The 17,554-nt window shown below is 34.8% G+C and overlaps 3 protein-coding genes across 5 annotated transcripts in view; all 3 read left to right on the forward strand.

Moving 5' to 3' along the window:
- Positions 1-2,808: 2,808 nt before the first annotated feature.
- On the forward strand, positions 2,809-7,935 carry LOC107487987 (phosphatidylinositol/phosphatidylcholine transfer protein SFH2-like). Its single transcript, XM_052261621.1, has 14 exons — positions 2,809-3,014; positions 3,101-3,200; positions 3,279-3,545; positions 3,632-3,709; positions 3,829-3,930; positions 4,022-4,071; positions 4,169-4,271; positions 4,383-4,454; positions 4,542-4,604; positions 4,686-4,748; positions 4,903-5,071; positions 5,140-5,825; positions 5,915-5,992; positions 7,693-7,935. The coding sequence occupies exons 1-14, from the start codon at positions 2,812-2,814 to the stop codon at positions 7,933-7,935; spliced, it is 2,277 nt and encodes a 758-aa protein (XP_052117581.1). The 5' UTR covers positions 2,809-2,811.
- Positions 7,936-8,567: 632 nt separating this feature from the next.
- LOC107488001 (uncharacterized) lies at positions 8,568-11,343 on the forward strand. 2 transcript variants are annotated; one of them, XM_052262472.1, is made up of 6 exons: positions 8,568-8,670; positions 8,772-8,815; positions 8,939-9,139; positions 9,644-10,169; positions 10,533-10,592; positions 10,742-11,343. In XM_052262472.1, the coding sequence occupies exons 4-6, from the start codon at positions 10,023-10,025 to the stop codon at positions 10,985-10,987; spliced, it is 453 nt and encodes a 150-aa protein (XP_052118432.1). In that variant the 5' UTR covers positions 8,568-8,670; positions 8,772-8,815; positions 8,939-9,139; positions 9,644-10,022; the 3' UTR covers positions 10,988-11,343. The 2 variants fall into 2 exon arrangements, with proteins under 2 accessions (XP_052118432.1, XP_052118431.1); XM_052262471.1 differs by having other exon boundaries at positions 8,993-9,139.
- Positions 11,344-12,084: 741 nt separating this feature from the next.
- Positions 12,085-17,554, forward strand: part of LOC110280935 (uncharacterized) — a 19,141-nt gene continuing 13,671 nt past the window's right edge. For both annotated transcript variants that reach the window (XM_052262423.1, XM_052262425.1), the window contains exon 1: positions 12,085-12,413. In XM_052262423.1, coding sequence (XP_052118383.1) covers positions 12,103-12,413 — 311 coding nt within the window. In that variant the 5' untranslated portion in view covers positions 12,085-12,102. The remainder of the gene's footprint in view (positions 12,414-17,554) is intronic.

The following is a 17,554-nucleotide window of genomic DNA, read 5'->3' on the forward strand; positions in this document are numbered from 1 at the left end:
TGCAATGACCGATTTATTATCACAAAATATGTTATTGGAGTACTTTGTTTCTCGTTCCAATTCTTTAAGAATTTTTCTTAACTAAATTGCTTGTATTGTACATTTTGCTGCTGCTATATATTTTGCTTATGCTTTAAAGAAACTGAGAAAGTAACTACTAGTTGTTTCTTTGATAACCATAAAATTGCACCAAAACTAAAAGTACTTTTTATTTCTATATCTCCGGTCCAATCATTATATATCAGTGTAATCGACAAAATTCAGTTCATTAGTATTTTCATAATAAATTCCATCATTTAAAGTATTTTTGGTATATCGAAGAATTCTTTTTGTTACTTGCAAATGGTTAGTATAATAAGGTTCCTTGCAATCGAACTCCAAACACGATATCTGATTTAGTTGTAATCAAGTACCTCAAACTTTCAATCAAACTTTTGTAATAAGTGGAACTTATTATTCCTCCCTTATCTTCTCTCAATAACTTACACTTTTTTTTCGATTGGAGTATAGAAACTAATTTTAAATGTTCTATCTAAAATTTTTTTAAAATATCATTTGTAAATTTTTTCTATGAAATGAATATTTCATTATCTTTTTGAACGACTTTGATATCAAAAAAGTAAGATATCAACTCCATATTCGTCATTTCAAAATGCTTTATCATAGCCTTCTTGAATTCTACTATTATCTTCAAATTATTGCCGGTAAAAATTAAATCATCAATATAAAAATATACGATTAAGATATCTCCAGGTTCAACAAATTTGATATAAAGAGTATGATCAAATGAACATCTTCTAAAATTATTTTAAAGGTCCAATTTCTTTGCACCATTGTCAAATCTTGCAACTCCAATTTTGATTACAGCTCTCAATGAGTTGTGATGATAATGACTAGCTTCGTGATGTTTCTCTAATACCAAAATCAATTTGGTTTTAAATATCTAACAGTAGGCAAGTTGCACGCAGATAGAGTTTGCAAGTTTAAGGTACAAGTCTACGGTTCAAGCACTTGCTTGTGTTAAAACAATCTTTATGCAGCACAAGTTTGATTCAAACGTATATGTAGGTATTTGATATGAGATACTATGTTAAGTTGTTAACTCGCAATTCATTTGGCGTCAAATGAAGTTCAAATAGTACCCATCCATTTAAATATCATCCGGCGGTTAACAGATTGAAATCTATAAAGATTATATGAAGTTACAATTAAAATAAGATGAAAATTCAGATGCAATCGACTTCACGTGAAGTTGATAATTGAGAATCGTTAGATGATTTAACTGATTTGATTAAATTTTCATCTAATAGCTCTCAGCTATCAACTTCACGTAAAGTCGATTCTACCTGAATTTTTACTTTAAAATAATATAAATGATTTTCTTTGTCAATTGCAATCAATGGTGACAGCATTCAATTTTTGTATAGGTACATTTTCCCACATCCTTGGTTGTTAGTGTTTTCAGAAACATAAAGTTAAATAAATAACAACTATGCTATATTTACACTATAATTATCTATCAAAGTTAGTTACCAATATAAAATATATATTTAAATATAAATATACATTAAAAATAAATTAAATCACATGTATACTTATACATAAATATATGTATAGTTAATTTTAGTGTACGAATAAATTTTTGAATAACTAATCCATCTATTTCTATTTCTATAATTCTATCCATGTACAATCCAGAAATGGGAGCTTCTCTTTCTCTTTTTGCCGCGTATAACTGTATCCAAGTTTGAAATCTATGACTTGGAATCAAGACCTGAGACGCGCCTTGCTTCCACTTCAAACGGATCCATCCTCGTCTAATCACCTGCACAAGTTTGACTATGTTCGTAAACCATCTAGCAAGGTTAAGATCTGCAGTGTGCGTTACTTAATTATTATTGTATGCTGTGCTTTTATATGAATCATTCAACGTAGCAATTCACGTGATATATAGTGAAGATCAAATAGTAGCGCTGCTATCGATCTCATTTAATTTTATTACTTGACAAGTTCTAATACATGATTCATTTTATTTCCGGAGAATAATTACTGTTGTTTTGGCGAACAAATAAATTATAAGATTAGCTTGATTTGTTAACATCTTAAAATAAGCAGAATAATGGAAATTAAACTGGATGTATCATAAATAGTAAGGATACATATATTGTAAATAAGACGGTTGATTGTAGTTAGTGAGACGTTAAAGTAAGAGAAGAGGAGGGATTTATACTATATTATATGATATGATAATGAGAGTGACATAAACATTTGATTTTGTTGGAAGGTGTGACTTTAATTTGTTATATGGTATTTGCTAATTATGAAATAAAATGAAGAGAGATTGACGGTAAGAGAATTGGTGGTGAGAATTGTGAATGGCGCCTCACTGTCTCTTAACAATAATATTTCTAAAAGTGGCGCTATTTTGAGGAGAAGGGATAATGTATCATTGAAACAACTTTCTTGTCTGTAATAACTTTTCATTCAATCTGTTCAAGCTTCAACAGGTAATCAATTACATGATCTGCATATATTATTATTATGATTCCTTGTTCATCTGTTTTCTTATATGCGTGGATGCATGCAGGCAGGGCAGTTAGGATCAGGTATATCTGCCCTGAATGATATGAGTGCTTGAATCATTCTTCCCTCCAATTTACATACATTCATCTCCCGAAAAGAAACCAAGCACAAGCGGCACCATGTCTGGACCCAACTCCCCCCGGACGAGTAATTAACAACAAACCTTACTTGCTTTCATTTATTTCATGTATTTTTCTGATTTATTTGATCCCGTGTATGGTAGACTCTATGAGGAAGAAAGCCATGAATGCATCAAACGGGCTGAGGAATTCTCTGACGAAAAAGGGCAGGCGGAGCAGCAAGGTTATGTCCATTGAAATTGAGGACGTCCACGATGAGGAGGAGATGAAACATGTCGACGAGTTCCGCCAAGCTCTTATCTTGGATGAACTACTTCCTGCAAAGCACGATGATTATCACATGATGCTTAGGTTTTTTCCCTTTTCTCTTTCTTCTTCCTCTGAATCAAATCTTGCAACGTTATGTTTCTTATTACAATAAATGGTTTTTCATATAGATTCCTCAAGGCGAGGAAATTTGATATCGAGAAAACAAAGCTAATGTGGTCTAACATGCTCAAGTGGAGGAAGGAATTTGGTTCGGACACTATTGTAGAGGTATTGTTTTGAATTCCTTAGGTATGGCATGTTATTATGATTAATTATTAGTTTGAGTTAGGGTGTGTTGTTGTATAGGAGTTTGAATTCAAGGAAATCAATGAAGTGATTAAGTATTATCCGCATGGACACCATGGAGTGGACAAAGATGGACGTCCTGTGTATATAGAAAGATTGGGACAAGTGGATGCCACCAAGCTGATGCAAGTCACAACCATGGATCGTTACATCAAGTACCATGTCCAAGAGTTTGAGAAGACTTTTGATATCAAGTTTCCAGCTTGCTCCATTGCTGCAAGGAAGCAAATCGACCAAAGTACAACAATCCTTGATGTCCAAGGAGTGGTATGCATGCTGAGATCAATACTCATCCTTAAAAACTTCGATAATAAAAAGATGGCTAAAATTCTCTTGTTGTATGTGTACCGCAGGGTCTTAAAAACTTCAACAAGAATGCTAGGGAACTTGTCACTCGCCTTCAGCAGATTGACGGTGACAACTATCCAGAGGTATTTTCTTTTTCTTTTTCTTTCCATAACCGTTATAATGGTGAAAAAAGATCAAGAAAAAGAAATGTTTTTGTTGTGGATTGCCGAGTAATGTCATGAAATTGGTTGCTTCACTGCAGACCTTGAATCGCATGTTCATCATCAATGCAGGTTCCGGGTTTAGAATTTTGTGGAACACTGTAAAATCCTTCCTTGACCCTAAGACTACAGCGAAAATCCATGTGAGCATACAGAACTTTATCTTAAATCCTCTTGTATTTCTCATGAAAAATAGGTAGAACCAGGTAACTGAAACTTGTAATTCATCTGCAGGTTCTTGGTAACAAGTATGATACTAAATTGCTTGAAATAATCGATGCAAAGTGAGTTCATGAATACATTCAGTATTATTGTTGTAACAACTAACAAGAAGGTTCTTAGTTATGGCAATTATTTATTTATTTATTTTTGCTTTACCAGTCAATTGCCTGAGTTTTTAGGAGGCAGTTGTACCTGTCCTGGAGTTGAAGGAGGTTGTATGCGTTCTGATAAGGGTCCATGGAAGGATCCAGAAATAATGAAGGTGGGCTTAACATACAATTACCTCTTTATTCCTTATTTAGCATCTCCATTATGATTTTAGGTTACAATAATGTCTTACATGTGTATGTCTTCTAAACTACTTGAATTATAGATGGTTCAAAATGGTGATCACAAATGTTCGAAAGGGAAAGGGTCTCAAGCTGAGGAGGAGAAACATGTGGAGGTAAGATAGCTTATCATTCTGTTAATTAAGTTTGATGATTTCCGTTACTGGTGAGGTTTTGAAGTGATTAGTGAGCATTATTGTTAGGAATCCAAGCCTATGTCCAGGTTGGGAAGTCTCAGCAAACAAGCCTCTTCACTTAGTGATAAGGTATGTTAATATCATTCTCATGATAAGTGTTTTCTGTCATTACTCAAATTTTTTCGAACTAATTTCTATTACCATGATTAGGGAAACAAGAGTTTCAAGGGGGAAGCGGCTCTCACCAAACAAGTTTCTTCACTTAGTGATAAGGTATGTTAATGAATATCAGAGTTGATCCAAACTTAACTATTCAATCAAAACTAAAATAGAACATTATGTCAGAGTCAGACGATCATACATGTGTCTATCATCATCATCATCATCATCATCATCATCATCTGCTGTTGCCTTATTTCTAACACAGGCCGCAGCGAATAAAAAGGTCCAAGAGAGCCAGGCTGCTCAAACAAAAACGACACAGCAGGCTCTTGTGGTTGCGGTTAAAACCAAGAAGCATGAGGACATTATCCCCGTGATTGACAAAACGGTGACAAAAAAGATTGACAAAGTTGACAAAACTACAGCATCTAAAGGTACATATTAGTAGATTAAATCAATAGTAATGGTCTTGTTTTATTTGTGTTGTATAAATGTATGTGAGTGGAAAAGGTTTATAGTACTAGATGTGTCAATGCCAAAATGAAAAAAAATGTGAAAGAAAGAAAGAATGCACTTCCGAATAGTAATTACGCGTTCAACTGGTATCTAGATGAAGGAGGAGAATGCGCCCCTGGTGCCATGGATGTTGATATGAGCAAGATTCACGGAAAAGAAAATTCCAAGGTTTTGAATGGCCTGATGGCCTTTGTAATGGGAATCTTCACCATGGCCAGGGTGACACAAAACATGCCAAAGCAACTCACTGCCTCTGCTTCTTGTTCTTCTAAGACTACTACTACTACTCATGCCAACAACACCATCATTTCTTCATCACAAAAAATCCAATCTTCTACTACTCATGAATTTATTGGGAAAACCCATATCCCTCATTCTTCTTCTCCTTCTCATAATGATAATGATCATGATCATCATGATCGTGATGTATGTAATGTTGGGGTGGTCCCGTCTCTTGATGAGAAGGTCCCCTCTGACGATTTGCCTGATCCCCCAACTGCCCTCTCTACTGCAGAGTTCACTACTGTGATGAAGCGGATGGCTGAGTTGGAAGAGAGAATGCACAACATGAACCAAAAGTCTGCTGCCTTGCCCCCTGAGAAGGAGCAGTTGCTCAACTCCGCTATCTCCCGCGCCGACAACCTTGAGAAACAACTCATGGAAACCAAGAAGGTACTCACTGCTCACCATTCGTTTAACACAATCCATGCATCTTCACTTCTCTCGTTTTGCTGTCTCATCCATCTTCTTTAATCTTTCAGCAATTGGAGGATTCACTCAGCAAGCAAGAGGAGCTCTCTGCTTACATTGAGAAGAAGAAGAGAAAGAAGAAGAAGATGGTATGTTCACCTACTTTATATGCATGCATGCTGGCTATTATGTTGATCAAAACTTGCTTTCTTTATTTATTTATTAATTCTGTAATGCAGATATTCTTTTGAGCGGAAGAGGAGAAAATCATGAGGATCGGATGATGTTTCTGTCTGTCTCTCTCTCTCTCTCTCTCACTCTCACTCTCAGTCATCAGTAGAACTTCACAGATGCCATGTTACATAAATGATGTTGAACATGTGAACCACAAAATGTACAAAACAAGAAAGTGGATATGCTCAATATATGAATTATGCAAATATAACTAGTACTCTTGGCCTCTGATAGGATAGGACTTGCTCTCTATGTACATATATATGGGGCGTTAGTTTGCATGCACCCCCTGTTTTATCCGTACAGGAATCAGTATCTAGTGCAAATAAATTATAGAGTATGTGTAAGTAAGTTTTTATGAGAATCCAACACCCAAACGAGCTATATTGCTACTTCTTTTGTTGGTGCATCCTCTTCTCTTTATTTTCCTCACACGAAACAATCAACCTTACCAAAGTTTTATTAACTGCTTCGCTATTTATATAGCCAAAATTATTTTATTTAAGTCCTATCCAGTTATTAATGGCTTAAGCTCGGGTAATAATAATGATCAAGTTAACCAAAGATTTATACCATGAAATGTGTGACTTCTCGTTTACCTAACAAACAATTTCGATGGGCGGACTAATAAGAAGTTTGCACTTTGCAGTGCAAAATCAATTGAATTGCAGTTTGTAAGTATGTTCAATAGTAAATTTCAGCTACCATAGGTATCTAACATTCTATTGAATGTGCGATGAAAATAGGCAGGTGGTGGAATGGAACATGGGCAAGTCTTATATGTGAGACTTGACCGTATAATAGCATATATATTCGAGATATATATTCTAGTAATCTTACATACCCAAAACATTATATACAATAAATAAACATACATAATTAATAATATTTATATTTATAAAAGAATGTAAATTACTTTCCTAATTTAATTGATACAATTAATTTTTTTTATAACTATCCTTTTTCATTTAATTATACTAAAAGCCAATTCCAAATTTAATGTGAATCAAATAATCCCAAAAGATTCTCTTTTATTATTACATTCATAATTCTATCATTTTTCTCTTAAATAAAAATTTTAAATTCGTATATTTTTAATACTAAAAAAATTTCAAATCATCTCAACACATTTTATAAAAAATAAAAACATCTTAAATTTGATTAATCTCTATTTATTAAAAATGAAAACATCCAAAATTATTAATTTATGAATTACAAATTAAAAATCATAACAAAAATTAGGAACAAAAAAATAAAAAACAAATCAGAATAGAAATTACAACAGAAAATAATGAATTCAGAAATTCTAAAATTAAAATAAAATAATAAATCTAAAATAAATATTAAATTCTAAATCAGAATAAACAAAAAAAAGAATAAAATCAGAACAAACCCTAAAATCTAATAAAAATTGAACAAAATTAAAATAAAACAGGAATAGAAACATACACAATAAATTAAAGTTTAGGATTTAACTATTTTAAACTAATTAGTGAGTGAGTTCCTCAAAGATACTAGTGGCACAGAAGACTTTTCTGACATAGTAGTGGCGACAATAACCAACCGACAGGCTGCATTAGAAATTTTTTAAATAAATTATAAAAAAAATAATAAGAAAAGGGAAGAGGATAACGTACCTAGAGGAAAGAAAGAGGGAGTTCCGGCAACAGAGAGAATAGCAGCAGCGGTAATGACAGAAGCGACAAAAACAGCAGTGACAAAGCGACCAACGCGGCGCAAGAAGTCTATGAAGTCTTTGGAGTCTGTTGGTGGCGCCGGCGTGGTAGAGGAGGATGACAAAGGTGGTTTGGGGGAGAGAGATGCAGAGAGAAAGAGTGGATCTTTTAAAATGATATGAGAGGGCTCGTGATTTTAATTTAGGGTAAATTTACTGTCAAATTTATCGGCGGTAATAATCGCACCAATTTTTTTCAACGAATTTATTGCCAAATTTATTGGTAAATCCGACGGTATTCAATATTTTTCTTATAGTGACCTATATGTATTTTCAATAATATTAGTATAATTAAATAATATTAAAAAAATATAAATGGTTGAAATAAAAGAAACGATATATAGTGATAAAAGTACCATATAACTAATAAATATAATTACACAAAAAGTAAAAAAAAAATTAACGAATACAATCACACAATTACCTAATAAATATGTTTAATAAACTAAAAAATAAAAATAAAAAGTATGGTCATTAACTAAATTTTTTAAATAGTTATAAAAAAATTAACAAAAATAAAAACACTATAAAAAAAAGTTTAAAATCACATTTATATTATAACAATTTTGAAAACCTACCATAATATTCGGATATTGTGGTGTTTTCTGTTGCTGTCGTTAAGTGATTTGTCCTTGGTGGCGATTTGGGTCAATACAGCGGTTCCAACCCGCCGTACACTACTGCTTTCACTGTGTGGTGATCACCGATCCTATGCGTTCCCTGACGATCTTCTCCGGCGGTATCTCCTCTTCCGACGACGATCTCCTTCGGTGACGTCTCCTCTAGCTTCTTACTGTCCTTCTTCTCTGCCAAAATTCTCAGTGCCTCCCTTTCGTTCTCCCTTTCCTTTCATTGATGGTACTTCTCTCTCTCTATATCTCTCTTTCTTTTTGGGTTCGCTTCTCACTCGAAAATTTGTCGTAACGGTGAAAATGTGATGTGAATTTTGATAAGAACAGTGTTTGATGATGGAAACCTAGCGCAGGAGAATTGCTTCATATATGTGAGTGCTATTTCTTCTTTTTTCAACTTCGGTTTGTAAATTATAGCTTAAATCTTTATAGAACTAATTAACTTGAGTTGATAATAATAATTACTAGTCTCTATGTTCCTGTCACAAATGCAGTTCAAATTTCTACATTAATTATTACTCTTTCTTTGCTATATCATGTAATTTAAGGGCTGGTGGAGTGGAGGATTTGGATATGGACTATGAATTGGGATCTTAGATCAGAAGTAACTTAATTACCTACAGAAGCTCAATACCAGTTGGTGAAATCCAACTTGATGCTAACTGCAGTATTGATTTGAACCTAGATTTCAATAGGTATTTTTATTTACTCCTTTTTATTGTTTTCTCCATTTGTTCACTGCTTATTATAAGAGATTTTCTATATTTAATCTTTTTTTAAGTTGTTGCTTATTAAGATGGAATAAGATTTGATGGTTGTTACTGTTGTTGTCATATATTGATTTCTAATATTGATTTTTGTGTTCAAAATTTCAGATGCTAAGATTTCTAATATTGATTTCTAATAAGATTTGATGATTGTTACTTTTAAGTCTTTTGGCCGTTCCTTATAAAGATTGAAAGTTTAGATATGAACTATTAATAATTATGTGTTGGTAATGTCCAGTTAATTGATTATACGACCAAGTCATGTTGTTGAACCGTTATAAATTTTTGTTTGAAAAAGTATAGGGTACCAAGAGTTGTATCTGCCAACTATTACCAACACTAATTAAAATTAAATTAAATTTAATTTAAATATAATTTGTTATGTCAATTAGAGATTTGGTGGGTCCAGTATAATCAATTTGAATTGTGCAGGAGTGAGAACAAACTAACGTAGCATGAGGCCAATTATGAACGCAACCAGGAACACCGCAAAGCAAACCTAATCCTCATTCTTCTCCGGCGCTGCATCTCCGTCGGCTTGCTTTTCATCTCACCGGATCGCCGCCATTTGATCCATCGACGGTGAAATCGCCTTCACCTGGAGGCCAATTATACCGCGACGTGAGTCTTTGAAGGTGTAACGGTTTTCGTCGGGTTTCTTTTCATCTCACTGGAAAGCCGCCATTTCATCCATCGACGGGGACGTCGCCTTCACCCGAAGGGAAGAGCAACTACAACGTGAGTCTTTGAAGGTGTCACGCAACCCTCTTCTCCTCAACCTTCTTCGGTAAGGTACATGTGTCTTCATTGAATGCATGTGGACCACATAATGTCAATGGAACAAGCAATTTGTGAAGGCGCATTGTACGGTACAACATATGATGATATTGATCAGTATAATTCTTGCGACGTTAATGTTCCATCGCTTAGTGAAGATGACACACATCATGTGGACAAGGTAATTTATATGGTAGAAATATATAACTATATTTTTAGTTTGATGTTGAGTTCTTAACAGAGATAAGCTTTGTTGGAAGAATTGTGATTTCATTTGCTTAGTTAGGAATTGTGTGGATAATATTTCTTTCAACAATGCTAAAAAGGTGCTACATTTTCATCCCGTTTATTATTGTGTTTGGTCACCATGTTTAATTGATGTGTGCAACTTTAATTGATGTTTGTTCTACACCTGTTTAGTTTTGATTGTTGATTAGTTGGTGATATCTATGGAAAAGTGGGAATTGTGTGAAAGAGTTATTGTGAGTGTCGAACGGTGGATGGATATGTCTTTTGTTTATACGTCCTCGGTTATCAATTTCAGGGGAAAGATTCTGGAAGCGTTATTGAAGTAGTGGACGATGCAATGGCAGTGAATAATGAGGTGTGAAATATTCTTTATTTTGCTGAATTCATGTGCTCATGAGGGGATACTCATGAGGTGTGAAATATTCAAGAAGTTAGGAATTTTTTATTTTAATTAGTTGAGTACTTTTTGTGTTGAATGATATTTTTTTCGTAATGGCTTTGCAGTTATCCGATCACACTGGAATTCCATTAGATGAAATCCCGTATGTAGGATTGAGATTTGTTTCCTTGCAGCGGGCACAAGAGTTTTATACTAATTATGCAAAGAAAGTTGGTTTCGTGACCAGGATTAGGAACACCAACTTTGACAAGACCAGGAAGGATTCAATGATACCCGTTAACCAATCATTACACTGTAGTCATGAAAGTTATCGGGAGGCTCGAGTGAAGACAGCAACTCGGGTAAAGTGAATAATAACAGCCGAATGCAAAGCAAGGATGTACGTCATGCTTGATAGACAGAAGGATAATTGGATGGTCTCCAAACTAGAACTGAAGCACACCCACCAGTGTTCTGCCAAGCAAGCTATGTACTACACTGAGTACAGGGAACTGATCATGCATGTCAAGTGTGTGATTCAGAACAACGATGAGGCTGGCATACGGCCCAATAAGACTTATCTCGCACTGCCGAACGAGGTTGGTGGCTCATCGAATTTGGGTTACTCAGAAAAGGATGTGGAACTTCATTACGAGCAATTTGTGCTGTGCTGACGGAAACACAGATGTCAAGGAAATGATTAGCTATTTCATGCGAATGAAAGATATCAACCCGAATTTTTTTTATGCATTTGATGTAGACGAAGTGTAAGACCCAAAATTTTTAAATAAATCTTATTATGAATTAATTTCAATTCATTTATTCATTAAAAATTTTATTCTCAAAAATTATTTTATTAAAGTTAATTAAATTAAAAACTAAATCAGGTTTTGATAATTAATTAGAATTTTACCTAATTTTATAATTATTGAATTATTTTCTATATTTAAATTACAAAATTAGTAGTTACGGAATAATAAGAATTTTTATGTGATTTAATTCAAATAATTGATATTTCTATGATTTAATACTTCAAGTTTTAGGAATAAAGAAAATTAATCTTATTATCTTATAAATTCAATTAAAGAATTTGATTTCAAACCAATTAGAATTTTAATACAACAAATAATATTTTAAAATAATTTTCAAGATTTAATTAGATTTTTAATTAATACTCTATACCCCTAATTTTGTTGAATATACCTAAACTACCCAAAATAAAAACAAAATTCCCAAACTAAACCTATTAACCCTAGCCACCACTGCCGCACCCCCTTTTCCCAAAAAGAAACAGCTTCAGAATGAATTAAGAAAGAAAAAGAGAAGGGAAATGGAAACAGGGGAAGGAGGGGAGAGAGTGAGATCCGAGAAAGCAGAGAGAAAGAGAAGGAAGAGCGCCGGGGGAAGGAGGAAAACGCGCCGGAGTTGGTGGGCTGTTCCACCGCTCCTCTTCGCAGCTGAAGCCATCGCCGCCACCGATGCGTCCATGCCGTCGTGTGTCGCTGATAGAGGAAGAGGAGCGCGAACCAGAGCCATGCAAGGGAGGAGCAAAGTGCGCACAGGGGAGGAGTCACCGCTACCATGGTTAAGGTCGCCGACGTCATCCTCACCGCAAGCCAGAGTCACCGTCATCCATGGTGGAGCCAAGGAGAGAGAGGGTCCGCGGGGAAAGGAAGGCTGTTCGCGTTCTGCCGCCGCTGTTGGAAGGATGGCCGCCCTCGCCGATTTACTCGCCGCCGTTTATGCTTGCCGCTACATCGCCGGAGCTCCACGCCGCCGCCGGAACCCGTCTTCTTGGTAAGCGTTTTGTTTCCAAAACCCCTTGAGATAAGTGTTCTGTTATAATCTGTTAGAGATTCTGAGATGTTGGTATCGTAAGTTCGAGTTCCGATATTTGCGTGTCAAAATTAAGGTTGTTGTCGAACCACCAGAGCTTCTGGTAGCCGCCTTCACTAGAGGTAATTGCCGAAGCTGCCGCCTGATTGGTCAGAGGGTTGCTGCTGCCTTCCGGGCCAGATTCACCGGTAACCCTGTCTCTCACTTTCTTGAAACCTGTTCCACTTCTATTATGCTCTACTGTTTTGATTATTGTTGGTGTCTCTGCTGCCTTAATCACTCAGATTAATGCTACCGCCGCCACTGGCTTGTCATTTCTGCTCGACTGTGCCCTTATTTGCCGTTCTGATTGTTGAAAGGAAATGTTGTCGAAGCTATAGCTTCTCCGTTCCCCATTCTCTTGTTCCTTTTCTGGTAAGACAAATTCTGTCGTGCTTTATCTCGCCATAATACTCCATTCCGACTCTTGTTTTATTAGTGCGTAATGTTCCTCTTTGCCTTGCTTGGTTGTGTTTATTTTGTCTATTACCTAGAGTTGCTGTATTTGCGGTTATTACTTTTGCTTGCCGTTCCTTTTCGTTAGCAGAAGGTGATGGGAATACAAACTATGATGTAGCTGTTGCAGAATAAGGTGAAAAGAGGGTCTATCGCGTTAAAATCGCTGCGGGTTTGATTCTTTGAGGTAGGGGTTTTTCTTAAAATCTAATTTATATTACAGAGTTGTAATAACTAGATATTAATGTGAGAGAACATATGTCTGTGATTATGATTGTCTTTTAAATGTGGTTGTTTGCTGTACTGAATGACTGATTGCTTGATTGCTTTAGTAGTTTGTGATTGCTGAAAAGAAATTAGTTTGAAAAGTTATTTAGTTGATTATTAGGAAAAATGGCTTTTCTTGGTTTTGAAGCTATTTTCGATAATGTAAAGGAATTGACTTTGGAAATGGTTTAATTTTGAATTAGTGACTTTATAAATGATTTAGTATTTGAGCTGGTTTGATTTTAAAAAGAAATTTATTATGGGCACTGATTCGCTTTGAAAATAATTTGATATTGGAACTAGCTGAATCTTGGAAAATGATTGAGGTTTGGAAAAAAATTTTGAGAAATGTTTGGATGGGACCCGAACAGGGTGGCAAAGTCCGAGTTTTAGAGGGGATGCTGTCAAAATTTTATAAAATTGGAAGTTTTATTTGAAGTAATTAACTAAAAAGATTTGTTTTTAAATATTATATGTTTTAAGAATAATCTATTTATCAAAGAAAGAATTATGTTTTGAAATTGAGATTGTTAATGAACGGAATGAAAAGAGGATTTGATGAGGATTTTCTTTGAAATATGGTTTTTGAATGAATTTGGAAATGAGGTTTGGATTGATGAATGATTATGATGTTGAGAATGTTGAGATATGTGGCTTATGAATTTGAAATATCTGAGATACGAGGTTCCCTGGATTAAGTACCGTGGCTTGCCACCATGTGTACCAGGTTGAAAACTCGATACTCTGTTGACCCTACGACGTAAGTGTGACCGGGCACTATATAAATTCCCGGGAATGTTACCCCCATTGAACAATATTGATTATTTGAGAAAAGCTATGCATAGACTCTTGGGGATGCACGTCGGGGGACAGTCTAAGGACAATTCAGACTTGTCGGGTTGGCTGGATAACCGACAGATAAGCCTCATCAGCCATAGGACAGGCATTCATCATATGCATTTGTATGCTTTGCTTGGGTTTGAACTTGTTTTGGTTTGCCTAATTTTTAAATTGTTCTTAACTGCTACTTGAACTATTTGCTGTAATTGCTACCTACTTGTGTTTTCCTTGTCTGTCTTGCCTGTGTTTGTCCTGGCGTGCTACATTTGAGAATAAACTTTGGTGCTGAATTAATGATTGTGTTGTTTGATTGTGGTTGGTTTCTGATTGAGAATTTCTTATAAAAAGGAAATGTTTCGAATTTATGAAAAATTAAACATTGTCTCTTCGAAAAGGTTTTGAACGATTACCTATTGGTTTTAAAAAGAAAATTCATAAGGCAATGATAATCACTGAGTTTGAAAACAGTTTTCTTATTAAATATCTTCTTATGACAACTTTGAAACTCCGTGGTGAGACCGTGTGGTTAGGTTCTCACCCCCTACAGCTTTACCTTTTCAGGAACCGGAAGAAGAAGCATTAAGAAAAGTTGTACTGCGTTTAGTTTATAAGTTGTTGAATTAATTAGATTATTTTCTTCCCTCGTCTTTGTTATCACAAGTTTGTAAGAGGGATAGGATTTGTATGTTTTATATGTATATTATATTATGAGTTATTATGTAAGTAGTCTTGTATATGAATCTATGCCTGTTTGTATTTTCTTAAAATCAATTGTTTATTTCCGGTTTTTCAAAGAAATCAGCGCTACAGTGCAAGTCACAGGTTTAGATAATGAGAATTAGAGTTTTATACACATGACGGTCTATTAATTAATGCCATTAGTCTTGCATTGCATAATTCCTGGTATTAAGTTTGGCCGACTTAACACTAGTGAATTATATGGAAGCACCAATGGGTTATTATAGATGATATGCGAGTCATATATAATGCGAGACGTGGTTCGCGGATGCTATTGTTCGCTTTTCATGCTTGGTTTCGATTTGTGATTCTTGTTTATGTCGCTTAGGTTGTCATATCATTTCTTTTTACTATCCTCATTGAAGTTCCTCGACTCGGATTCCTTTCTTGAACCATGATTGATCATTCTTCGACCGTATTTCATTGTTCGTCCATAACCTTGTTTGATTGTATTCTTAAGAATTTGCCTGAGCCTTTTAAAGATATCTGTCTTTATCATTGATTATACTTTTCTTTAGGAATCCTGTGCTCATTGATCCGATCTTGAACTTGTTTTGGCATGATGCATGATCCTTAAATCTTGAGCAATTTGAACCTTGAGAATTATGATTCGAACTAAGCTAACTTTGTAAATTGATTCTTTTACTTCATGTCTAATGTATATCTTGTACTTACCATATTCTTGATTACCTTCTAAATTCTCGGCATCATAATTCTTGACCTTGAATTTCTCTACGTAATTTGTATATCTCCTTGACGTGACCTGAGCCTATTTTGGATTAAAAAAAAAATTAGAATTGACTATTTTTCTGCTTAATTCTGTTACACAATCATCTTTTGAATTTTTTTGAGACCACTTTTAATTTAGTATATATTTTCCCACATGGATTCAAAAATTTCTTTATATGATTTAAATCTGGTTACATGCAATACTTCACCTATTCTTTTATAGATATGTGAAAATAATTTTTATCTTGGATTTTCTTCTTTGACTACAACTTGATTTACTTCCAATTTTATCACAATTTTTATACGTATACTTTTGTGATTTTGCACCTGAGTATTTTCCAAGACTCTTAAGAAAATATTTCTGCTCATAGCTTGATTAAGTTCTATTTTATAAATTTTGCTTATCTAATTTTAATCTGAGTTGTTTTGATGCAATACCTTTTATATTTCTTTTGAAAAAGTGAATTCATTCCTTTTTAAGTTTATCCATTCCTTGTGGACGCTACCATTGATTTTTAGTATTCTTTTCAACTCAGCTTAGATTCGGTTTAAAAGAGTGCACCGTTATTCCTTTTGATTGTTCTTTTCGAAATTCTTAGATTCAAATTCCTTCCTAGGATTACAACTTGAATTCCTACCAATCTCATATTTATTTTTATACAAATTCTTATTTTATAAAATGTCTTTCAAGGTTTTCGAGAAAATATTTTATCCTTAGCCTAACTAATTTTCATTTCACAAATCTTGTATAATTTAGTTCGACTTGAATTTGTTTTAACGTGACGCAATATTTACGTTTTCGATGATTATCTTGAATTTTGTAAAACAATTGTCCTGTTCTCCTCTAAGGTTTTTATTGGAATTCTTTAAAATTAAAATTCTTTCCCACTTGCATTTTGATTGTTCCTTCCGGCATCTTCGTGACTTTTGACCATTCTTATTTGTTGGTGATTTGAACCATTCCTTTATATTCTTGTGAACCTTGTGCTCCTCTGATTTGGTTTTAGTTTATTTTGATCTAATTTATCACTACCCTTTTTCTTGTTTTCTTTGGAGTTCCTAAATTCAATATTTCAAGTTAAGATACGAATAACTCTTTTTGAAACGTTTTCTCGTGCCTGTACATTACTGTTTAGTTGTAATCCTACGCCTTCTTCCGAAATCATGTGAATCTTATATTTGTCGCTTGTTCTTCTCTTACTGAGAATTGTATCTCTTTGAACATACTTGCGCTTATTGGTAGCGCGAAATTGTAAACAATACTTTTCACAACTCTCATAATCCCCGGTCATGAACCCCAAAAACTTGGTGTTCAATACCATGGCATTACACAACTTCGCACAACTAACCAGCAAGTGCACTGGGTCGTCCAAGTAATAAACCTTACGCGAGTAAGGGTCGATCCCACGGAGATTGTTAGTATGAAGCAAGCTATGGTCATCTTGTAAATCTTAGTCAGGCAAACTCAAATGGATGTAGGTGATAAACGCATAAAAACATAAAGATAAAGATAGAGGTACTTATGTAATTCATTGGTAGGAACTTCAGATAAGCGCATGAAGATGCCTTCCCTTCCGTCTCTCTGCTTTCCTACTGTCTTCATCCAATCCTTCTTACTCCTTTCCATGGCAAGCTTATGTAGGGTTTCACCGTTGTCAGTGGCTACCTCCCAACCTCTCAGTGAAAATGTTCCTATGCTCTGTCACAGCATATGGCTAATCAGCTGTCGGTTCTCGGTCAGGCCGGAATAAAATCCATCGATTCTTTTGCGTCTGTCACTAACGCCCCGCCTGCTAGGAGTTTGAAGCACGTCACAGTCATTCAATCATTGAATCCTACTCAGAATACCACAGACAAGGTTAAACCTTCCGGATTCTCTTGAATGCCGCCATCAGTTCTAGCCTATACCACGAAGACTCTGAGCTCACGGAATGGTTGGCTCGTTTGTCAGACGAGCACTCGGTTGTCAGGCCATCAACCATGCATCGTGCAATCAGGAATACAAGAGATATTCACCCAATCGAAGGTAGAAC

Source organism: Arachis duranensis, chromosome 5 (genome assembly GCF_000817695.3).
Source record: "Arachis duranensis cultivar V14167 chromosome 5, aradu.V14167.gnm2.J7QH, whole genome shotgun sequence".
NCBI classification, from domain to species: domain Eukaryota; kingdom Viridiplantae; phylum Streptophyta; class Magnoliopsida; order Fabales; family Fabaceae; genus Arachis; species Arachis duranensis.